The sequence below is a fragment of the Bos indicus genome, chromosome 28 (genome assembly GCF_029378745.1).
Source record: "Bos indicus isolate NIAB-ARS_2022 breed Sahiwal x Tharparkar chromosome 28, NIAB-ARS_B.indTharparkar_mat_pri_1.0, whole genome shotgun sequence".
NCBI lineage: Eukaryota > Metazoa > Chordata > Mammalia > Artiodactyla > Bovidae > Bos > Bos indicus.
Genome location: NC_091787.1, coordinates 31,910,538 through 31,936,519, shown reverse-complemented (window position 1 = coordinate 31,936,519; position 25,982 = coordinate 31,910,538). Strand labels below are relative to the sequence as shown.

The 25,982-nt window shown below is 43.1% G+C and overlaps 1 protein-coding gene across 1 annotated transcript in view; it reads right to left on the bottom strand.

The window, feature by feature from the left end:
- LRMDA (leucine rich melanocyte differentiation associated) overlaps positions 1–25,982 on the bottom strand; it is a 1,201,191-nt gene that overhangs the window by 509,103 nt on the left and 666,106 nt on the right. The window contains exon 5 of the mRNA XM_070782009.1: positions 24,639–24,756. Coding sequence (XP_070638110.1) covers positions 24,639–24,756 — 118 coding nt within the window. The remainder of the gene's footprint in view (positions 1–24,638; positions 24,757–25,982) is intronic.

The following is a 25,982-nucleotide window of genomic DNA, read 5'->3' as shown; positions in this document are numbered from 1 at the left end:
GTAGTCCATGGGGGTCGCTAAGAGTCGGACACAACTGAGCGACTTCACTTTCACTTTTCACTTTCATGCATTGGAGAAGGAAATGGCAACCCACTCCAGTGTTCTTGCCTGAAGGGTAGGGACAGGGTAGCCTGGTGGGCTGCTGTCTATGGGGTCGCACAGAGTCGGACACGACTGAAGCAACTTAGCAGCAGCAGCAGCAGCAAAGACAAGGTCTGGGGTATAGGAATTACTAGGGCTCCAACTCTGTGAGAGTGTTTCATAAAGAACAGGGTCTGAACAGGGCCATGGAAGATAAAAGGAGTTAATCAGAGGGTGAGATAAGGAATCATATTCCCTAGAAGGAGAATGAGTGAGTGAAGACACTGGGTCGGCAACAATAATATCTATTTTGGTAGGAAAAAGGCGGAGGAAGAAGAAAATGAAAAACTTGAGATGTATACTGAGCTAGGTGAACTGGAAATCATACTGAAAAAGAATGGGGAATAAGGTCAGAAATCACAACGCAAAAACTCATGAAAATGAAAGTGTTAGTCACTCTGTCATGTCTGACTCTTTGTGACCCCAAGGACTATAGCCTGCCAGGCTCCTCTGTCCATGGAATTTTCTAGCGAAGAATACTGTAGTGGGTAGCCATTCCCTTCTCCAAGGGGTCTTCCCAACTCAAGGATTGAATCCGCTCTCCTACATTGTAGGCAGATTATTTACTGTCTGAGCTACCAGGGAAGCCCACAACAAGTCATGGCTGGCCTCAGATAACACAGGTGCCCCATACAGAAAGTTCTGTGCAAAGAAGTTCACAGAAGTCCTGCCAGGTAAGGACCAACCTAAGAGATCAGCAGGATGAAGTCAGGTCTGTTTCCTTATTCCACTATTAAAAAAACTGAAACAAGATGACCAATCCATAGCATTTTTTAAGGGAACCATCTCCATTTTTACCAGATGATTCTAGATTTGAGTTACAGTCTGGTCTCTGGGTACTCTGCTATCCTTGGAGAAAATATTTTTTATTTACTTTGTTTATTTTCTTAAATCCTTCCCACAGTCCTCAGACATCAAGACTTCTTTCTAATGAAATGTTGCTCCTATTGTGTCCATCTAATTGAAGCCCCAAACCTTCTTCCAAAGTGTCCCAACTCATGGTAGACTTCGCTGTTGAAAGACACCATGGCTCTTCCCACAAAGACTCCTATACACCTGAAGAGATCCACTCTTCTGGGCTGGGTTGTGTTCTTTCCCTTCTGAGTCCACATGGGCAGCCCAGAGAAAGGCAGGAGACGGGCATCATGCCCCTCCACCCAGAAGTGCATGTAATTTTTTATTTATTTTAATTTTAATTGGAGGATAATTACTTTATAATATTGGGATACTTTTTGCCACATATCAACATGAATCGGCCATAGGAATATATGTATCCCCCTAATCCTGAACCTCCCTCTGACCTCCCTGGTGACCCCATCCCTCTAGGTTGTTCCACAGCACTGGTTTTGGGTGGCCTGCTTCATGCATCAAACTCACACTGGTCACCTATTTCACATATGGTAATGTATATGTTTCAATGCTATTAATACAATGCTATCTCTCTCATTCTTCATCCCAGAGCCAAATCTAAAATAGGAAACCAATCTAAAAATCCACTCAAGGAATTCTGTCCATCTGACTCTGATAGAGTGTGATTAACAAAGAGGGAATAAAAGTATAAGGTATATAGATCAAATTACTTATTCAATCCATAACAACCACATTCTTTATCAGTCACTCAGAGGAGGAAAAATGTGTAGGAACCTAAGCACTGCAGAAGAGGCCAATGTATATAGTACACAGGAAGATGAAAAAAAACCTTCAAGTCCATCTTCCCTAGAAAGTACCCCCTGCGAAGGTTCAAACTTTATTTCAGCTGCTTTTATTATGTACTTGGTAAATATAACATGGAGGAGGGCGGGCTGCTGACTGGAGGGAGGGAGAGAGGATGAATAGAGATACGGATGTAGGGATGGATGGATGGATGGGTGAGAGAAAGAACTGAAAAACTGAGTCAAGTGCTCCACAGGGATGAGCGACTTCTATGTACTAACTCTCCCACATCCTTGACCAATGTCTTCCTCATCTAGTGCTGGCTTCCTCCTTCTAATAAATGAACAACCCCAATAAGATTCTCAAGAGGCAGGAATTTCTGGTGCCCCCTCCTACTATTGGAGTGGGAGGTAGAGGTGAGAGTACAAGCTCTCTGCACCTGGGCCAACTAGAGTGTATGTCCCGAGAAATAACCGAAGACACTTTATTTTGCAGCTTGATGACACCAGTCTGTGGTTTGGGAGGCTTACTTTTCATATCTGGGCTGAAAGGAGTTCCAATCATGAGACTTTATTCATGTCTCTTTCCATCTAAACCTCTAGATGACATGCCACCCCTGCTTGGAAAAGCTAAAAAGTACCCTATTTCCTGAAAAGGAGATGGATTTGATCAGTTTCTTTTGCCCTCATCACTTCAGTTCAGTTCGGTTCAGTCGCTCTGTCATGTCCAACTCTTTGAGACCCCATGGACCACAGCACGCCAGGCCTCCCTGTCCATCACCAAATCACAGAGTTTACTCAAACTCATGTCCATTGGGTCAGTGATGCCATCCAACCATCTCATTCCCAGTCACCCCCTTCTCCTCCCACCTTCAATCTTTCCCAGCATCAGGGTCTTTTCCAGTGAGTCAGTTCTTCTCATCAGGTGGCCAAAGTATTGGAGTTTCAGCTTCAACATCAGTCCTTCCAATGAACACCCGGGACTGATCTTTAGGATGGACTGGCTTGATCTCCTTGCAGTCCAAGGGACTCTCAAGAGTCTTCTCCAACACTACAATTCAAAAGCATCAATTCTTCTGTGCTCAGCTTTCTTTATAGTCCAACTCTCACATCCATACATGACTGTTGGAAAAACCATAGCCTTGACTAGACAGACCTTTGTTGGCAGAGTAATGTCTCTGGTTTTTAATATGCTGTGTGGGTTGGTCATAACTTTCCTTCCAAGGAGTAAGCATCTTTTAATTTCATGGCTGCAATCACCATCTGCAGTGATTCTGGAGCCCCCAAAAATAAAGCCTGCCATTGTTTCCACTGTTTCCCCATCTATTGGTCATGAAGTGATGGGAATGGATGCCATGATCTTAGTTTTCTGAATGTTGAGCTTAAAGCCAACTTTTTCACTCTCCTCTTTCATTTTCATCAAGAGGCTCTTCAGTTCTTCTTCACTTTCTGCCATAAGGATGGTGTCATCTGTATATCTGAGGTTATTGATATTTCTCCCAACAATCTTGATTCCAGTTTGTGCTTCAACCAGTCCAGCTTTTCTCGTGATGTACTCTGCATGTAAGTTAAATAAGCAGGGTGACAATATACAGCCTTGATGTACTCCTTTCCCAATTTGGAACCAGTCTGTTGTTCCATGTCCAGTTCTAACTGTTGCCTCCTGACCTGCATACAGATTTCTCAAGAGGCAGGTCTCCAAAGCCCTTTCAAAAACATTCCTTGAAACTCAATGATAGGATCATAACAAATGGTGATATCCTAGCAAAGAAGGAGAAAGCATGACCTTGGAAACTCAACTTTCTTCCTTTTAGCATGATCATGTCCACGACTGAGAAGAGCTCTGTCTCGGTACATTTTTTAAAATAGGATTTTCCCTTCCCAATGGTCATGGATAGCATAAATTGCCATTAGCCATGACAAATACAAATAACCTGGCCTATAGAGAGAGCGAGAAGCCTGAATACAATGTCATTTTCCTATAACTTGAAGATCTCCAGCTGCCTGTGGTGCACCTCAGCGTTTCACCCTACTAGAAGTTTGTTTTCAATAAAAGAGAAGGGAAATATACTTTTCCTCTTAAAACAGCTTCCAGTCATCATGAGTAAGGGGTAAGAGGACAGCAGCCTGACCTTGAAGTCGAAGCGCGTGGAAGCAGGGCAATATCAAGCTCATCACTGTCCTACTCAGCCTCTCCGGCCTTGGCCCTTCTTCTTCCACGTGTGGTTTGGGTGGGAATCTGTGACCCTTGTCTCCTCTTCTGCAGTTTACAAAAGCAGACCCTGGTGGTTTGAAAATGGGAGCCACCGAATGCTACATACACAAATGCAAACATGAGTGTAAGGCTGTGTCCCTGCCTCCCGGAAGTGCAGAGGAAGCAGAGGTGATGTGGAGTCCAGAGAAAAGGTAAGTGTGGTCTTAAACTAGGTCAACATCAGGTAGCTGTGGAGCCATTTGGAAGCTATCTCCATAGCCTGCTTTTCTTTCTACTCCTGGATGTAGACTTGTGTTTCTGCACAATACATCAGAAAGGTGCACTGATTGGCCCTTGAAAAAAAACAAAACAAGACAAACCACACACACAGTAGACACCTCTGGGAGGTGTGGACAGGCCTGAGCGCCACGGCATGTCACGGCGGCCCCCTCTGGAGGAGCTTCCGTTGCATTCTGTGCCCATTGAGGGAACTCTATGGACAGTGACAGGATGTCCTGATTACTCAGGCTCTCCTTTTCTGAAACAAGTCTTCTCAGCCTAAGTCCAGAAATCCTTACAACAGCCAAGCTTATATAACAGCAAAGTACTGGGTCAAGAGAAGACTTGAGTGCTAATCTGATTTCCATTTCTTTCTGGAACACCCAATGGCTCCCACAACCTCCCCATCTTACTGTTCCATATTTGTAAAACAAGGGACCACCTCTTTTGCTTTGCTCTTATCAATACTGTGAGGATCAAAAGAGATCATACATGTGAAAATGCCTCCAAAACTAATAATCTCACCATCTCCACATTCAAAGCCTTGAATTAAGAATAAATAAAAAGAAGATGAAAAAAAGAAAAGAAAAGAAAAGAAAAAGGAAGGAAGGGAAATAGGGAGAAACAAAATCATTTTGAGCCTTTATTCTGTACCATGTCCTGGGAAGTGCTTTCTAGTCATCATTTTCTTTAATCCTGCAATTCAATAAGCCTTATTTTATTAACCCCTTTTTAAAGATGAGGCAATTGAGGCACTAGTTCATCCAAAGTCACACAGGGGATGGAAAAGCCAGGATATGAATCCAGGTTGCTGACCTTAAACTCAGGCTCTTCAGTGTGCTGGCACGATGTCTCCCTGTAACCTCCAAGGCCAGCAGCCTCAGGGGCCCTGGTGAACTCATACCTGACCCAGATGTCAGGCTGAGGACCTGCACACACAGTCGATAACAAAGCCACAGGGAGACCAGCTAAGTCAGAGATGAGCTAAGTCTCTTCATCCATATGTAGATGAGGACTCTGAGTTCTGGAGACTGACCAAGAGCATCCAGCAAGCTGACTGCTGGAGTGGAGCTCACACCCAAGTGCTCATGCTGGCTGAGATGGGCTCTATGCCCCCCAAATACATTCACTTCTCTTTTGGGAGCCCTCAGTCAAGCTATATATGTTAGTGTGCTCAGGCTGTGGGTGGTTTAAACAAAAGAAATGTATTCTCTCAGTTCTTGAGGCTAGAAGTACAAGATCAATGTGTCAGTGGGGTTGGTTTCTTCTGTGGCCTCTCTCCTTGTCTTGCAAACAGCTGCTTTCTTGCTGCCTTCTTGCTGCCTCCTTCCATCACTGTCTCCCTGCATACATATACCCTTGGTGTCTCTCTGTGTGTCTAATTTCCTCTTCTTATAAGAACCAGCCATACTGGATTAGGGCCCACCTGGAAAGCCTCATTTTAAGTCAGCACTTTAAAGGCACCTTCTCCAAACATGGTTATACTCTGAGGTGCGGTGAATTAGGACTTCCACGTATGAACTTGGGGGTAGGGTCGCAATCCAGTCCACAACAGCTGCATTTCCCAGACTCTCCTGCAGTTATGAGTGTTCCTTTGACTGAGTTCTGGCCAATCAGTGATGTTTGTCACCTCAAAACCAGACCCATCCATTGTGTGCACAATTCTCCACATTCTTGCTCTTGTCCCATCCATGGGCTGAAGCCAGGGAAGAACTCCAAAGCCCAAAAAAACCACATAGCCTTTGGATAGAAGGAATCTATGCCCCTGATGGACAGAATGCTCCTTACTCTCCATCTGGAAACCTTCAGTGGACTGCGAGTGATGAAGCCATGGGCTACTTGTTACAGCAGTTAGCCTTTCCTGACTGATACACCCAGCTCCCAACAAATATTCTCTCCGTTACATACCAAAGGTCAGTGAATTTTACTGAAGAAAGGATAACAGCCTAACACTAGCACTAAGGTCAGTGAGCAACCCAGATGGGCTGCAGACAAATGAGGAGGTAAGGCACTGCCTCTTCTTGGGGTACCGAGTTTCTCAGGGAGCACAGCCCCCTAGAACCTTCCCTTACAGACTCCCAAGGGGTCTCCTGGCCCCTCCTTCTTTCACAAGCTAATAACTGGGAGGGGGAGGTAAGATACACATGATAATGATCCCTTTCTTATTTAAACAGGCCATTTTTCTTCCCAATAAATGCTTCTTTTTTTGTCAGCTCAAATATTCCCCTTTGATAGAATCCTGAAAATAATTAGCCTTAATAACTCTGCTGTGAATAATGCCACACAAGAGGGAGGTGGATGTTAATAGAAACCTTCCACTCCAAAACTAAGTCAACCTCTCGGCCTCCTTCCCCAAAAAAGAAATGTAACAAGAAAAAGATTATAGGTTTAGCACAACTCGGGAAGAAATGTATATTTGAGATAAATGTATGAAATCTTTTAAAAACAACACATGCTGAAAACTTCATATTTAGTTTGATTTGCTTTCCAAATCACACAGACTGCACAGTTGCATACAATCTTTAAACAAGTACAACCCCTGAGAAGTGTGGATAGATTTAAGAGAAATAAAAGCAAGATCAGCCAGCTTGTAATCTTCTTTTCTCTTTTTGCCTCCCCAAAGCTGCATTAAATTGCCTATTGAGAACAATAACATATTTGTGCTTTTATAGGTAGAATGATTGGTATTATGCAAAGATTTGGCTAACAGTCTAAAGGCACATTCACACTGATCAGGATTGCATGCTGTTAATAATTTTCAGGATACTCTAGGGAACCTGTAATTCCCTGGGACTACAACCTAGCAGGTCAATGCATGCTTTGTAGGAGCTCTCACAGATTCTGAACCATACCAACCAACAAGACTGGGAAGTCCATTCCCAAAGAGAGTCTTGGGAATGCAAGGTGCCCCTTTTGACCTACATTCTGTCTCTGGCTTCGTAGGTACAATGACTCGTTCAGGATGGACTGCCAACTTGAAGATGGTACCTAGGCATTATTAAACAGAGCCTAAAACTGCTGTTCTCCCCACATCCTGAGATCTAATAATCCATCCCTGGAAAATTATCCTAAGTAAATAAAGGAAACATATATACACATACAACAAGCAGTATTTTGTATGTAAGGTTAACATCTAGCAACAGTGGGAAACGGTTGGTAACTCGGGGTACATACATCAGATTGATGAAGAACTGTAGAGTCCATAAAAAAATAAATTTGAGGACTACAAAGTAGCACAATAAAAATGATAGGTTAAAAAAAGTAGAGCATTAAGCACACATAAAACACCTATTGAAAGGGATAAGGGTTCAAAGGGAACAGAGCAAAATGAAAAGGCATAGAGTTAGCATGTAGGAACACAGCTGAAAGATCTCCTTTGTTAATTTCCCTTACTGGGACCATAACATTGTTTTAAGAAAACATATAAAAATAAAATAAAACAAAATGCAATGGTCCCAGGACCTTTTAATCTCTCATTACCACACATAAGTCTGAGCCCTGAGATTCAAAGGCCAAGCTCAAACATCAATTCCAATTCCCCCTTTAGGAAATCTATGAACTCGTTCCTAAGGAAGTCCGTGAAGGGTAGCAATGTCTAGTTGCATGGATGGACACCATCCATGGCCAGGTTGCCTGTCTGCTCTGAGATACAGAAAAGCAAGCTACACATAAGCAACTAGGAACATGGAAATCAGGAAGCCTTCGTTCAAAGCATTCAAACTATTCCGCCGAGAGATCTAGTTACACATTCTCTTTCACACATAAGCACACACACACACACGCACCCACGCAAAGCAGCAGCAGCACGGCAGGACCTTTTGTTGTGATGCAATAAGAGGCTGAGACAGCCAGATGCATCCCCACTCAGTGGGCATGAGTCTGCGCAAACGCTGGGAGGCAGTCAAGGACAGGGGAGCCTGGCGTGCTACAGACCATGGGGTCGCAAAGAATCAGACACAGCTTAGTGACTGAACAAAACAGCTTCCAAGAGTAACTCTTATTTCCTATGACCTAGAAACCCAGAAGGCAGGCAGAGGACACTGCACGCCTCACCTCTGTCTCCAGGAATAGCTAAGTGATAGTGGCACCAAGATATTCCTGCTTGACCTGAACCTGGGATGTCTTGCTGCCAGTTCTGATGTGCTTGTGCCTCCGGAGGGGAGTGAGGAAAGGCACTTCCTAGTCATCCTCTACGAGGCTTATACTCACCTCTGGCTATGTGGCTTCACTTTTCTAAGGGCCTCCTAGAGCCATCACAGAACTGCCACAAGGGACTTGCTGTCTTGCCTAAACTACTCTTTCACCGATGTTTGGCAGAAATCAACACAATAATGTAAAGCAATTATCTTTCAATTAAAATGTTTTTAAAACCTGTTTTTCAAAAGAATTGGTTCTCTTTACTGTGCACCTACTACGTGCCAGGCCCTGTGCCAGATGCCCTGATGCATTTGCGTCTTGTCAGCAAATCTGCGAGGCAGATGGTACTGTCTCTGTGACCCAGACTGGGAAAGTGATAGAAACGGTGCAACCTGGCTGAGGTCACACTCCTCTAAGTGATGGATAGGGATCAGCACCCGGCTCTCTGAGAACCCAAGTCCAGGACTCTCACAAAACTCTTCTGTCTATTCAAATACACTCTGCCTGAACTGCTTTTGTGCAGGGGTTATAATTAGTTATCTGGTCCCAGTTGCTTGTAGGATAAACAATGTCTGATAAACCCACAATGCTGTAAGTATTTATTACATTGCAACCCAGCTGCCAAGTGTCTAACCATTTTAATAAAAAGCTATTTTCTAAGGTTTATGTTTTATTGCATGTTTGACTCCCTCATTGGTTAGCATTTTGGAGTTGTGGAAAAGGTTATGAATTTAGAAACTGGCTGCATTCATATCATATTTAAAACTTAATGCTATTTTATTAAAGACATATGGGCCTCCAAAGTACACATATTAAATGTCATGTAAGAAAAGTAGCAGTTTAAATCATGGTCAAATTCATTTTTGACGTGACTCCTGAGGCTTCCCAAGATCTGAACTATTTCTTTGTAAATCTGGCAGTTTAACCACACTCATAAATCACTTTCAAAGCATATTATTTCTTAATTTTACTGCATTAGAGAACGTTTGGCCTACACAGTGAACTGTTTGTAGCAGTTATGTGAACAAAGTTGCACATTTAGTCACACAATGTGGAAAAGCAGCCCGTGGGGGAGGCAGAAAAGGGGCGGCGCCTCATTCCTTCTGCCCTTTCCCCCCTAAGCAAATGCAATTCACAGAGTTCAGATTTGGCCTCTGTAATCTCAAAGGCCAAAAATCACAATCTGGTACTGAGGCTTTTCTGAGTACAGGGAAGAAAAAATTATTTGCAATTTAATCTTTTTCCAAAACATCCCATGACTAAAAATTAGCATGAGTGCAGAAATCAGAGTTTCTTTTTTTTTAACATTATACTGAACTGAAACAGATTTTTCAGGGGGAAAAAACTGTGGCTTGGTGTAATATAGCTCTTGGTTGTTTTCTAATTATCCAGAGGTCCCATATCTCAACCTTGGGTTTTCACAGCCCCTCTAATGATGAGATAATATTCTTTGGACACGTGTAACAAGCCCCCAGACTTCACTCCCTGGTTTTCTCCATTTTACTATGGGCAGAAGTGGACTGACTCCAATGACAAATTCCAGGATCTAAGCAACGGCCTTGATTTCCAGATTCACCAAGGGACTTGGACGAAGATTCAGAAGTTGAGTCCACGGTCACCCAAATGAAAGGGCTTAAGGGCTGACTTCTGCGCCAGGCTTCCCTTTCTTGATTTGGGCCCTGTAGGGGCCTTCCCTGGCCCACTGCTGTCCACTTGGGGATGCTGCGCCACTGCCTTCTGTTCGCATCCATGGAAAGGCCTGTGTCGTGCCTAGAAAGACTCCCAAACTCAGGGGCCCAGCCTCCATGAACAGAAGGTCCTCCTTCTCCTCTTAACCTCCCTTCTTTGAAGTATCTTACTTTCATCAGGAAGCAGAGACTTAGTAAAACCTTAGAAACATAAAGTATAAATCCCAGAAAACTCAGTTAAGTCACCAGGAATATAGGGACAGTGCCCTCTTCTATGAACTGAATTATGCTCCCCTAAATTCATATGCTGAAGCACTAACCCCCAGCACTAATCTCCAGGTGCAATCTGACTGCACCTGGAGACTGGGTCCTTGGGAGGTAATTAAGGGTAAATTGAGGACATAAGGCTGGGGCCCTGGCCCAGTAGGACTGGAGCCTTATAAAAAGAGGATGCTCTATCAGTCAGTCAGTTAACATCACTCACATATGTGTGCGAGCATGTGCTCTCTCTCTTCCGGCCATGTGAGGACATGGGGAGGGGTGGCCGTCCGCAGGCTGGGAAGAGGGCTCTCAGCAGAAGCTGACCATGCGGTCCCTGTCGTGGACCTTCCAGCCTCCAGAACGGTGAGAAAATAAACCTCTGTTTCAGCTACCCAGCTGATGGTGTCCCAATATGGCAGCCCCCAGACAACAAATACGACCCCCAACTCAAGCCAAAATGACCTTCCTCATGTTCACTCATACAACAGGAAGACACAGGAGTGACTCCACACAGGGCTCTTTTGCAAGGCCACAGCTTAGAACACGAGCTACATACCACATAGTGTGAGCTCCTCATACACAGTCTCAGTTCATCCTCACAACAGATGTGAAAGCAGGTCTGATGTTCCTCATATCAACAATGGAGAAACAGATGGGAGGAGGCAGAAGTGCAGTCTTTAATACAAATCTAGATACAAGCCCCAAACGTGGAGTGAGATGGCCCTCAAATGGAGGAGCAAATCTGATGACAGCACATGAACACAGGAAGAATCACAGGATTGCCAGGGAATAAAACAGCCACGATACATTCAGATTTTCAATCTTCCCTAAAGAACAGCTGGAGGCAACTTCTTGAAGCACATCAAGAACAAAAATAAAGGTTGGGTGCTGGGAGGGAATGAATTAAAATAGGTCTCATAAAACATGGGAGAGGCCACTAAGTCAGACAGCCTCCACGACAATTCCGATGCCAACAACAACAAATAAACAAAGGCCTCACTTCTAATTTCACTCTTGAGTTAAAAGCTTCATGAGATAGAAGCCCCACTTTAAAATCCCCCACTCCAAAAGAGAAAATAAAGATACAGCTTTGGAGCCTAGACAGAGAGCATTCGTTGCCTGTTGAAAAGAAATAATGAGTTCTAATTCAGGTAATGTAGCTCAAAATTTACTGCCATATTTTAAAATGCACATGAAAAATAAAATTATCCTAAAATGTCCTTGGTGAAAAGGCTGAATGTAATTGCTATCACTGACAATAGCATTGAACTTCGCTAAATTAACATCAAAGGAAGCCCCAATTACAGAGCATCTGTGCATTACTGATGGTGCCCTGTCTGTTAATCTAAGACACTCTTCTGTAAGGAACAGAAAAGCAAATAAAAGAGCTAATTGTACCATCAGCCTTCAAGGACCCCAAGGGCAGACTTGCCCCTTCATGTTGGTGAAGCATCACTTTGCCTGGTCAGAGGGACAGTGGGGATACATCCAGAGTCAGAGTGTGAGCACGGGCCCCGAGAGCCAGCCATGGTGACCACAGATAGACAAAAACAATGAAGAGGCAAAAACACTCCCTCGAGACGTGGAACTAACTCATAAACAAGACCCAATAGCTATGTGGGAACTGGATGTTCCTGGAGAGCTTGACAAGGAGAAACAGTCAGGGATCAGTGGACATCTATTAGGACTCGTCTCCCTTATAACAAGAAACAGCTTGTTTTTACTCCTCAAGGAACCATTTGGGGCAAAGTACACCTCTGGGGTAATTTTTTTTAAGAAGAAGAAGCTCTCCTCTGAGCACTGGGCTCCTCGCTGAGCCTACTGTGTAGGGAAGGTACCATTATGGAAGTTCCCACTAATTCTGGTAATTACCTGTGTAGACCAGCTTGGTACTCACTTGGATGAGACCCTGAAAAGTATCTATCAGCCACATTCAGGCAAACAGATCAAATTCCTATTTCAGTCGAATTCTGTGAAGACTTTTCCCTCTGATCAAGTTGGATAACCAGAGGCTTTCCTTCTGCTTTGTTCTATCCACCAATTTTGCTTCTTAGGCCTTTGGGGACAATGAAAAGAACAAGTAAATGATAAGTATCTGACGTGCCTTTCATCACTAAGCTTACATGAGTCTTTATACATATATATTCTTCAAGTTGGCTCTTTTGGTCCACTGTTAGAGGCTGAATTGTGCCCCTCCAATTTCTATGTTGAAGTCTAACCCCCAGGACCTCAGCATATGACTATGCTTGGATACAAGGCCCTTAGAGTGGGGACTGCCAGTGAGACCAGTGTGTGGGCCCTAAACTAATACGATGTGTCCTTGTGGGAGGAGAATGTCTGGACACACAAACAGCAGGGGTGTGTGTGCACATCAAGGTGACCATGTGGAGGCTCAGCAAGAAGGCAGCTACCTGCAAGCCAAAGTGAGAGTCCTCAGAAGAAACCAATCTCACCAACACCTTCATCTTGAAACTGGAGCATCAAAGACTATTAGAAAAGGAATTTCTGCAGTTTAAAACCACCCAGTCCCTGGTATTTGGTGATAGCAGTCCTGGCAAGCTAGTACATCTGATATTAGTTGCAGGCAGTTTGGAAATAACCAGAACTCAAGAGCAGAAGTTGAGACTATGCCATCTTCATGTTTTCTTCCTCTCTTAGCCACAGAACTGCAATTCATACATATAATCAAAGTGAACTTCAGAACCAAACTTCAGAACCACGTTCATGACCTTTCCCTAGTGAGCCATCCATCCCATAGGCCTCCCTACCTTCTAGGATTCCTGTCTGCCTGAGGGTTTAGTCCCTACCATCTGATGCCACCATGGATCCCAGAAGAGACTTTTCAAGCAAGGCAGGGGTTCACGAAGCCACAGAGGTCAGAAGGGTAGAGAACAAGGCCCCCTGGAACTGACTGACAGTGGGAACACTGAGGCCATCACGATCTTCCCCTGAGACCTCAGTCACTGGCCTCTTCCTCTGTTCTAGCCAAGTTAGTCCTGTACTTCCATCCCACTCCTTCTCATCACTGGCCTGGAATCATCAGGCTCAAAGCAAAGATCTGTGTGTGTGTGTGTGGTGGGGGTGGGGGTGGGAGGGTGGCAGAGAGCAGGGCAGGTCAAGTGGAATAAAGCCTGTTAAGGATACGGGGCCGCCCCCAAGTGACCAATGTACCTGCCGCAGCAGACCAGTTCCCTGCCAAGATCTGAGCTTCATGCAGGACACAGGGTGATGTGAGTTTAAATATGGGTGACTTGAAATTAGCACCCCAATTTTATTCTCTGAGAACCCAGTTTCCTAAGAAAGCATGTTTATTTCTCTCTTCTCTTTCTCAACAAGCTTAATTTTTAAAAAACTAAATTGCCAAAGGAAAATACCAAAAATCATTTTTTATATTATTTATTTTATTTTTTAACTTTACAATATTGTATTGGTTTTGCCATATATCAAAATGAATCCACCACAGGTATACATGTGTTCCCCATCCTGAACCCTCCTCCCTCCTCCCTCCCCATACCATCCCTCTGGGTCGTCCCAGTGCACCAGCCCCAAGCATCCAGTATCGTGCATTGAACCTGGACTGGCGACTCACTTCATATATGATATTATACATGTTTCAATGCCATTCTCCCAAATCATCCCACCCTCTCCCTCTCCCTCAGAGTCCAAAAGACTGTTCTATACATCAGTGTCTCTTTTGCTGTCTCATATACAGGGTTATTGTTACCATCTTTCTAAATTCCGTATATATGCGTTAGTATACTGTATTGGTGTTTTTCTTTCTGACTTACTTCACTCTGTATAATAGGCTCCAGTTTCATCCACCTCATTAGAACTGATTCAAATGTATTCTTTTTAATGTCTGAGTAATACTCCATTGTGTATATGTACCACAGCTTTCTTATCCATTCATCTGCTGATGGACATCTAGGTTGCTTCCATGTCCTGGCTATTATAAACAGTGCTGTGATGAACATTGGGGTACACGTGTTTCTTTCAATTCTGGTTTCCTCAGTATGTATACCCAGCAGTGGGATTGCTGGGTCATAAGGCAGTTCTATTTCCAGTTTTTTAAGGAATTTCCACACTGTTCTCCATAGTGGCTGTACTAGTTTGCATTCCTACCAACAGTGTAAGAGGATTCCCTTTTCTCCACACCCTCTCCAGCATTTATTGCTTGTAGACTTTTGGATCACAGCCATTCTGACTGGCATGAAATGGTACCTCACTGTGGTTTTGATTTGTATTTCTCTGATAATGAGTGATGTTGAGCATCTTTTCATGTGTTTTTTAGCCATCTGAATGTCTTCTTTGGAGAAATGTCTATTTAGTTCCTTGGCCCATTTTTTGATTGGGTCATTTATTCTTCTGGAATTGAGCTGTAGGAGTTGCTTGTATATTTTTGAGATTAGTTGTTTGTCAGTTGCTTCATTTGTTATTATTTTCTCCCATTCTGAAGGCTGTCTTTTCACCTTGCTTATAGTTTCCTTTGTTGTGCAGAAGCTTTTAAGTTTATTTAGGTCCCATCTGTTTATTTTTGTTTTTATTTCTAATATTCTGGGAGGTGGGTCATAGAGGATCCTGCTGTGATGTATGTCGGAGAGTGTTTTGCCTATGTTCTCCTCTAGGAGTTTTATAGTTTCTGGTCTTATGTTTAGATCTTTAATCCATTTTGAGTTTATTTTTGTGTATGGTGTTAGAAAGTGTTCTAGTTTCATTCTTTTACAAGTGGTTGACCAGTTTTCCCAGCACCACTTGTTAAAGAGATTGTCTTTAATCCATTGTATATTCTTGCCTCCTTTGTCAAACATAAGGTGTCCATAGGTGTGTGGATTTATCTCTGGGATTTCTATTTTGTTCCTTTGATCTATATTTCTGTCTTTGTGCCAGTACCATACTGTCTTGATGACTGTGGCTTTGCAGTAGAGCCTGAAGTCAGGCAGGTTGATTCCTCCAGTTCCATTTTTCTTTCTCAAGATTGCTTTGGCTATTCGAGGTTTTTTGTATTTCCATACAAATTGTGAAATTATTTGTTTTAGCTCTGTGAAGAATACCGTTGTAGCTTGATAGAGATTGCATTGAATCTATAAATTGCTTTGGGTAGTATACTCATTTTCACTATAATGATTCTTCCAATCCATGAACATGGTATATTTCTCCATCTATTAGTGTCCTCTTTGATTTCTTTCACCAGTTAGTAGAAGGAAAGAAATCTTAAAAATCAGGGCAGAAATAAAGGCAAAAGAAACAAAAGAGACCATAGCAAAAATCAACAAAGCCAAAAGCTGGTTCTTTGAAAGGATAAACAAAACTGACAAACCATTAGCCAGACTCATCAAGAAACAAACGGAGAAAAATCAAATCAATAAAATTAGAAATGAAAATGGAGAGTTCACAACAGACAACACAGAAATACAAAGGATCATAAGAGACTACTATCAGCAATTATATGCCAACAAAATGGACAACATGGAAGAAATGGACAAATTCTTAGAAAAGTACAACTTTCCAAAACTAGACCAGGAAGAAATAGAAAATCTTAACAGACCCATCACAAGCACGGAAATTGAAACTGTAATCAGAAATCTTCCAGCAAACAAAAGCCCAGGTCCAGACAGCTTCACAGCTGAATTCTACCAAAAATTTAGAGAAGAGCTAATACCTATCCTGCTCAAACTCTTCCAGAAAATTTCAGAGGAAGGTAAGCTTCCAAACTCAGTCTATGAGGCCACCATCACCTTAATACCAAAACCTGACAAAGATGCCACAAAAAAAGAAAACTATAGGCCAGTATCACTGATGAACATAGATGCAAAAATCCTTAACAAAATTCTAGCAATCAGAATCCAACAACACATTAAAAAGATCATACACCATGACCAAGTGGGCTTTATCCCAGGGATGCAAGCATTCTTCAATATCCACAAATCAATCAATGTAATACACCACATTAACAAATTGAAAAATAAAAACCATATGATTATCTCAATAGATGCAGAGAAAGCCTTTGACAAAATTCAACATCCATTTATGATAAAAACTCTCCAGAAAGCAGGAATAGAAGGAACATACCTCAACATAATAAAAGCTATATATGACAGACCCACAGCAAACATTATATTCAATGGTGAAAAATTGAAAGCATTTCCTCTAAAGTCAGGAACAAGACAAGGGTGCCCACTTTCACCATTACTATTCAACATAGTTTTGGAAGTTTTGGCCACAGCAATCAGAGCAGAAAAAGAAATAAAAGGAATCCAAATTGGAAAAGAAGAAGTAAAACTCTCACTATTTGCAGATGACATGATCCTCTACATAGAAAACCCTAAAGACTCCACCAGAAAATTACTAGAACTAATCAATGAATATAGTAAAGTTGCAGGATATAAAATCAACACATAGAAATCCCTTGCATTCCTATACACTAATAAAGAGAAAATAGAAAGAGAAATTGAGGAAACAATTCCATTCACCATTGCAACGAAAAGAATAAAATACTTAGGAATATATCTACCTAAAGAAACTAAAGAACTATATATAGAAAACTATAAAACGCTGGTGAAAGAAATCAAAAATTATCTTCTAAAGTGGCTCAAGAAAATGTCAGGCTGGAAATGTACAGATTACAGACCTAATCAGCTATTAAAGGCTCCATCTCAGTCATTACCAAAGATCACACAAATGAGGATTTCTCATAGCTCAGTTAAGAAGGCTTAAACTCATTCCTTAAAACAAAGGCAGCTGACACCATAGGGGATAATGTCTTCTGGGTAAGAATATGTCAAAGAACTTTTTCAAATGCCAGAGACTGCCAAATGAGTTACCACTGGATCTCTCACAGCCATCAGCTTTCTTCTCATCACAGCATCTAAGCTGCTCACTACCACCCAGACACCTCCCTGCAGTCAGGGGAGGGCTCTGGGCCACAGTTCTGTGGCCCACGTGGCCATCTGAACACCAGCACTGGCCTGAGCGCTCTGAATGTGGGTGGCCTCCGGCGAGCAGCTGCCTCTGCACAGATTTCCAAAATGCCTGCTCTGCACGGAGAACTGGTGCCCCTCCCCGAGACAGCCAGGGATCCAGACACAAACTCACCCTTACCGTCCTCCCACTGTGAACCCCACCAAGGTTCCTCCTCTTCCTCAAGTTGCACGTCTTGCCTAACTAACAGAGCCCTCCACCACCTGGTTCCTACTGTTCTTTGCCTAGCTCGTGCATTTTACCAAAATGGGTTGGAGGGAATGGTCACAAGGTCAAAATTGAAAATTACAAAGTTACCTCTGGCTCCCTTCCATGTCCTGGTCTTCTCTTTAACTCCTACTTCTCATCATATCACCATGTCTGGAGGATGAAATTTAAGGTATACAGGAAAAAGGACATGAGCTCAGGGGTCTATGCAGGCCCGAGGAAGAACCTGATTCCATAGTGCTCTGTAATTTTAAGTGATATACGTTAAGTTCTCTGATCATCATTTGCAGATTAAAGTTCAAGGAGAAGCTTAAAGATAATATTATTAAGTCAATACTACAATATCAAATATACAGTGCATGCTTAATACCCGCTAGGTGTTGTTCTGACTCACATATCAGCAAAGCGTCACTGCAACTAATAATGCACCTCTAGGCAGCCAGTCGACTCTGAGGCTGGCCTTCCATCCTAATGAGTGAAACAACCAGAAAGCTTACTAAAGTCCGTGCTGTGATATCCAAAACCGCTATGAACTTCACTACCGTGTGCTGTGTCAGTAAAGAGCCCTGGTTGGAGGGGCCAGGGAAAGGCCAGAGGACAGAATGTGAGCACAGATGGCCTCTTGGTCAGGTTTCTTCAGTAGCACTGTTCCTCCTAGGCCCAGGGGCTTATGACCAGCGTGTCTTTCTCGTGCAGATGTCTGTAGGTGGCTGAAGCAGTTCTGCTTCAGGTTCAGTGTGTGTCTCATGTGATTTCCACAGCAACCGGCAAGTGAGCAAGAGGGGTGAGTGGAAACACATGGCACCTCATGAGGCTTGGCCTAGAGTTTGTATGCTGTCACCTCCATACACATCTCATTGGCCCAAGTGCCACCTGCCCAAGTCCAAAGTCAATGGGATGGAGAAGTATATCCCTCTCTTCGAGGGGAAGCTATGGCAAGGGCAAAGATAGGAGAACAATCTTAGACAAGGGAAGAAAACTACCCCACTTCTCTAAAACAGGTAGGATCTAGAGGCTGCATGCTAGCAACACTTATTCCCCCCAAAACTGCTACATCCAAGATCCTCTAGGCATATGTTTGTCCAAATATCTTTGGACAAAAGCCAGCATGTTGGAGGACACAGAGGGGAAGAATGTGGAGGTGGGCCATCAGGGTACAACGAAAGCCAATGACTCTGACAGACATTCAGTGATATCTCACCAGGCATTGGACTTAATGGAGAATGATGCCTACTATGTGCAAAGCACCTGGCTGGCCAGGCTGCAGGGACATCTGGACATGGTTCTGAGAGGCTGCAACCACCATCTACAGTTCTATTTCATTTCCCTTTTACCGTGAATTTCAGTCCTCTAGCTACAGGGCTTTGCTAGGGTGCTGGAGACACAGCTTCACTGCGACAGTCTACCTCTGATTTCAGAGAGTTGTTATCCAAAAGCAAAGCCATAGAAAGCTACCAACCTTGTTTCTAAAGAGCAGTACTCTGAAAGCATTTATTTGAGACACAGGATGCCATGGTGCTAAAAATGAGGAAAAAAAAATACAACATCTTTAAGTGATCCCCCATCAAATGAATGTTGCAAACTGAAATCAGAAAAAGAATAAAAACAAATAAACTGAAAATTGTTGGCTTCTGAAGTTGCTTCTAGACACACCACCCAAACATCTTTCAAAAAAGAAATTAAGTAAAAATTTTCCTCCTTTCAAGATTAATTACAAAGTTACTGGAAATAGAATCTGACTATGTCTCAGGATAAGAAACATCTGTGCGAAAACAGAAATGAACCATAAAACACTAACGCATTCAGGTAGTTAGAAATATCTACAAAAATCAACTGACATTTTTCATTTTATTCTGTTTGGCACAGTAGAGAACTTTCAACATACACGGGCTTATTGTCTACTTAACTGCACGTTCACACAGTTTACAAATTTTATTTATAGGCATACCCCTGGCTTTATGAAAAATACATATCTTTAAAAATACTGAGCATAGAACAAACATTAGTAACTACAGCCCACCTAGAGGTAGTTTCGGATAACCTTTCACATGTTCACAATTGGTTACGTGCGGTCAGAGAACATATGAAGGACAAGCACACTGTGCTTTAGAACAAGGTAGCACTTCGTGAAGAGCTAGGCTAGGCACGGAAACCAGTCAGTGAGCCAAACAAGCCATGAGGCAGTGCTCCTTTGAAAAGGAGCACAGACAGAAAGCACAAGAGCGTCAAGACTGAGAAAAATCTCACTTTAATAGCTCATAGACTTGTGGAGTACCCCACCATGTTTTCTGGGAAGAGCTACCTTTTTCCCCCTACAAGCTCTAACATGAGCAGGTGGGTTCTAAGAGAAGGACTCGGAGAACACGTAAGCAGTGACAGGGAGCTCGGATTGCACCCCTGCCCCCATCGTAAGAGTGAAGTTCCATGGAGGACATGTGATCCCAGGGACCACGGTGGACACAGATTCTGCCATCAAAAACAGTAGCAGGGTAAAATCCTTTGGAAAATCAGACATGCAAGCCAGAATCCCTCTTTTTTGCCAACATACGGATCTAAGTTATTATATTTTCTTGAGGTAAGTGTCCTTTTCCTGCTTTTGCAGAGGACCATATTGAGGCAATAAAAAAATGAACCACCTTCTGTGATAGATTTTCCAACATGCTGTGTTCAGTTTATTGTTTTGATGGTACTGGTTGAGCCTCTGTGATACACCAGGCCCAGAGACACAGAAGCAAGGCAAGTCAAGTCCCTGCCCTCAAAGACCTGACACCCCAGGGGGTGAGCAGCTGCCTCATCCCAACAAAGAGCGGGCTTCCAGATGCTTCTACTCCTAATATGCTTTTTTTTCTTCATGGAAATTCAAAACCAGACACAGATGGAAGAAGCTAAAGTTACCCAAGAAAGTTTGGGCCCAACTCCGAGAGTCAAGAGCAGGACTGTGTACTGTCATCAGGGAAGGAGGTAGTCCTGGGACCCAAAGAGCTTTCAAGTTTCAGTTTAAGGACAAGAATATAAAAGATTTCCAAAGCTACACACATACACATTCTTACAACATCCCCCCAACCCCAAAACAGATACCAATAAACACATCTATGCAAAAGTACGCAAATGCACAAGCTATATACCACAGGAAACCTACACAAAGACATGGATGCCATATTTTCAAGGACACACCAAAACTCACAAATAAACCTATGACCCTATCCTGCCTATAAGAGAATGGCCATGACTACAAGCAAAAACACATGTGTAAAAACACTTTCTAACAGAGGCTGAGGTTCTCGGTCCAGCTGCCCTGGTAGCTGCTATTGCTTCTATAAAGATTCCAAAGAGTAAACCATTGGAAGCCAACTTCCTATATGTGCCTGTAAACAAGAGGGCTCAGTTCTAAATAATTATGTCAAAAAAATTGACAACTGTGCTCTTTGCCAGAACAGGGATGAATAATTACAATGCCAGGAAATAATTAAGCAGTTCTGGCTGTCGATTCTTGCACTGTCTCTCTGATGTTAGGGCTGCGTGCCTACCACGCACGCCCTCCTGGACAGGCCTCCATACTGCTTTGATCTACGTTTCTTGGAGCAGTCAGTGGTGGGGCGGGTCAGAGTCTGGTCATTATAGAAGCTGTTCTTGGGGGGCCATCACCTCCTCTATGTCCAACTTGGGTGCTCTCTGCATTGACAATGCCACGATCTAATGGCCAATATTTTTCAGAGCATATATTTTCTTTAAAATTTCAGGAAATGAGCAAAGCCTAGCTGCTGTAGGACCATTCACTACACACACACCGAAAGCAAGATTAGAAGAGCTACTGCAACATTAACTATCAGTTCCTAAAGAATGACAGCATCTTTCCGTAGAACAATCAAAACTCAGACAGAAGGCAGCTTTTAAACAACAAAAGCCAAAAGGCAGCCATGAAGAAGAAATGTGTCATTGTGTGAGACACTGAGAACTGACTCGCACTTCAAGCGCCGGGCCTGCCAGGTACCATATCAAGCCTTCGTGACTTAGGGGGTTTATGAGTTGCTGGATGATTCTGCATTTGTATCAGCCGAGAACACCCAGACTGCCCATTCCCTACCTCCAAGGCAAGGGCTGTGATTGGAGAGGCATTTTCCATTCTCCCAAATACTTTATGTCAGGAATAAAATGAAAACAGCTCCCCAAATCACGGCCCCCTTGATCATCCATCAGAGCATTCTGCTGAACAAGCAAAACAGACTGCCACTGCTTCAGAAAGGACAGAAGCCAACTTGAGATTCTGAGTCCGTGATGAAAAATAGGTCTTCACCAAGCGTGCTCAGCGCAGCGTCGGCAATTCACCAAGAGGAAATTGCTCTCCACTTAGGAGCTGACTCCGAGTGTACACATACCTCCCAGAACATACATATGTATATATACACAGAGATGGAACACATATACACACACCTGCAAGGAACAAACACACGTCTGTACATACTGTGAGCAGGCGAGAACCAGCCTTTCTAACACCAATTTATTAATTCGGCAAGGAGCTCATTTGGCTTCTTTCTAGCTGAAAGAAAAATAGAAGCACATCTCTCTGCAAAAAAAAAAAAAAAAAAAAAAACAGACAAAAGGGAATTGTCTGCCATTCACAAGAGGCACGAGAGTCAGATATGAAACTGGCAACACAGAGAAATCCTCCAGTATACTGAAAGGGTCACGGGGTAAATAGAACACTACACAGGGGAGCCCAGGTGGCTGAGTTCTTATCCCAATTCTGCCTCCAAGGGACTTTGGGGCCTTAGGGAACTATATCCTCTCCCTGTTCCTGCACCCATAAGATGAAAGCACAGACCAGAGAGTTTTGCAGCCCTCCCTTTTCCAGTTTGAAAATCATGGGACTCTATAAAAGGATAGCCACCAAAAGTCCTGATGCTTTGTCAGAGTATTTTTGTCTTTCTCCAAATATTGATAATTAATGGGTATTTCAAAGCTTAACACAGTTAGTAAAAATGTGTTAGTAAAGATTCAATCACACAAATGAGCTGATTCTGTAAAGTGATCAGACACCGACTGGGAGCTCTGAAGAGCATTTCTGTCAATGGTGCTAATGACTCAGAATCAGCCACTGCTGGATTTTAAGGAGCCCGTCCCTGCTTTCAAAGGCAGGGGACACCTTCAGTTCTCGCCCATATCTACTCCAGCAGAATAGTCCTGCTTTTACCTGTTTTCTTCACTTAGGCCTTCCTTGGAGGTTCTGTTTGAACAGAGAGATGCACAGAGGGAATGGTGAGCTCAGTGCTCCAGGAATAAGAGATGAAAGAATGTGGGGTCTGCAGTTAGATACATGGGTGAAGCTTGGGTTTTCGCAATTATGAGCTCATGACTGGGGCAGCCCAAACAGCATCCCCAGGCCTGAGTTACTGCATCTGTACAGTAAGTCAATGCTCCCTTCCTTCCACATTTGAAGGTTATGTGAGGATGCACATAACTGGACACAGTAGTGGACACCACTGATACCCCATTCCAATATGACGGGTATTATCTTTATGACCTCTCCAGATTTCCAGTGACAGTAGAGAGCTTCCATGTCAAAGACAATGAAAGCAGGAGAAATAGAATCTATTCTATAAAATGCATGCATACACAATGGTGAGAAATGCAGGATGTGTGGGAACTCAAAATATTATCAACACTCCACTTGTTGTATTTTGGTTTGGTGATACTGGCTGTCTTTAGAATCTTTTAACCAAAAAAAAAAAAAAAAAAAGGAAGCCAAGAAATAAATTATTTCATTTGAACAAAATCACAAAAGCTGGAATAACTAAAGGCAGTCATGAGCAATACATCAAATCAGTGTCTCCATAAGGAAAACCGTTAACACTTTAATAGCTACGAAACGAATCACTCAATTAATTTCCCACATGCTGAAACAGGTAACAATACATTTATCTGCCAGTATTCTACTCTCCATATCATATATTTCCACAACTGTTAGCAATTTTATTCAGCATAACGGGAAATAAGTTGCACCTCATGGATTCAGGGAAAGAAAGTGGCCTGAGGTCTGCTGCCAGCTGAGCGACTTGATGGAAGAGGTTTCATTTTTCTGTTTTGGTTCTGTTTGTTTTTTCCTCTTTCTCTCTTAATCATTTCCAATGCACGTGCAGAGCGCTCCAAGTCCATCAGTGAGGACAAATGAGACCTCAAGGATCTCTGGGCCAAAGATTTCAACACACAAACTAGGCTCCCACAGGAAGGGACTGCAGCTCCTCAGAGCTCTAGGACACAACGGACCTCCAAAGGAGTCATGAAGCCCATTCCCCAGCCTCAGGCTTCACTGAAGGATCCTAGCTCCTTCCAAGCCCATGTCCTTCATAACCTCCTTGTGTGTGAATCCAAGACCCCAAGCCAAATCCCCCTTGCCTCATCAGTGCTGTCATTAACATGACACCATGTCCAATCCCCTGGCCTCGAAGCAGACTCAGCTAGTGAAACAAAGGTCAGTAAACAGCATTCGCCTGAGCTCTGGAGAGCCAAATGAAGGACGCACACACCAGTCTCAGACCACATTGTCAGAAAAATCGCCTTCCGTGCTAACAGTATCTCCAAGGGCTACTGAGCCCTCACCTGTGAACAAGAGACAAGCACTCTCCCCCAGCTACCCCTTGGCCCCGAGAAAGAAGAGCCCCCGCTGAGGCACTAGAGGAACCCCACCTACCCGAGAAACAGTAATGTCCAGTGCTCTCCTGTTTCTCCTTCCTCAGCTCCAGAGTCTGCAGAGGTCTCACCTTGTAAATGAAACACTTTCAAGGAGGCCTGAAATCCTCCTTGCTTCGAAATTCTCCTTGATGCTGGGAACATCACCATAGGCTGTGCATGATGCTGCTTCATTGGTACAAGAGCCATTTGTCTGAAATCACCTTACCAATCACTTTGTAATACCAACAATGTCCCCCTAGAGTCCCAGGATGACCCAGCTTATACCAACCTCTACTTCTTGTTTGGCCAATGGTGTATCCATGGATGAAATCCTGGTGCATTCTGAACACATGGGAGGACTTCCTCCAGCCTTGAAAATACCCAGCGGGTGAGGCATGAATCCTCACAAAGAACAGAGAGTCGAGGGCTTACCTTGGGCTTCACCACCTTCATGAAGGCCCCTCTGACCAAAGCTTCCTCTCGTTCTTGTGTGGTTACTTTCCGAGCATCCAGAAACTTCAAATTGGGCAGCTTGTGCAGAACAAAGCATCTGGGAGAGAACAGTCAGAGACAGCTCAGGAAGACGGATGATGGACTCAAAGGTTCATGCAATTTATCTGATGTTCAGGAAACTATATCATTAAGTCTTCAGAAGTTTAGACCTTGGGTGCTGCTTCTCTCCTCTTCTTTCACAATGAATAATCACTCTTTGGGGAAATTCAAATGGTTCTGTTTTATACAGATATGCAACTAAACTTTCAAAACATACACTAATGGTTGTTCTTGACTCAAAGGTATACTCACAAACTGCACACCTGGATTCACCAATAAGATCCTATCCATGTATTTACCTTTTTCCATTCTGAAAATCTTTGATGCACAAGAAATTCTCAGAGAAAATAACCTACAACCTGATCACACCATTCATGTTACTGTCATTCTTATGGGTCATCTTTATTATTCTCATCTCGGAGAGAACAAAAAAACCTTCATTTTGAAGCTGAGACAAGAGACTTTAATTTGCCATCAGGACAATAATAACAACCTGGACAACTCTGGGATAGAAGTAAGAACATACATAGCTGAGAAATTGCTTCCTTGAGGGATCAGACAGACATGCTGAGGACTTTCTTCTCATTATCACTGAGTTACTTCTACACTGGCACTATGAAAATTATCTCCATCAAGAAGAAACAAGGGGAGTTGGTTTCCAGTGGACATTAACAGCCCAAATATGCCATATGGTCTCCCTGCAAAGAGTCTTTGGGATCCATTACCATCTTTAAGGATGACCGAATGACTGACTACTTGTGTGATGAACTATCTTTAAGCAGGTGTATGGATTTGACAAGAAGACTCATCTGGTCAGAAGACAGGTACATAAACATATAAAAAATGATACGAAAGGTATAGACACCTGCATCTAGCTCTCCTTCCTCAGGGACAGTCACCGACACAGAAGCTTTCCATCAAGCTCCTATACTCCTCCAATCAAAGGAGCAATTGTTTAGACCCTTTCCTGCTTAGGAGGAAAAGGTAGGTATCCAATGTCAAGAGCGGTAAGTCACATCATCTGCATGGGAATCTGACTTTTTCTTCCTGTATCCTGCATCCTCAGTATTCACTCATCTTTCCAAATCCCAACCCTCAAGAAGTTTTCTTCTGCATCCCCAGCCCACATTGCTTTCTCCCTTCTCAATACGCCAAGGAGGCATTTTTAGCACCCTGCAGTCTAACACCATATTATTTTCTAATTGTCCTTCAGTTTAATGTCCT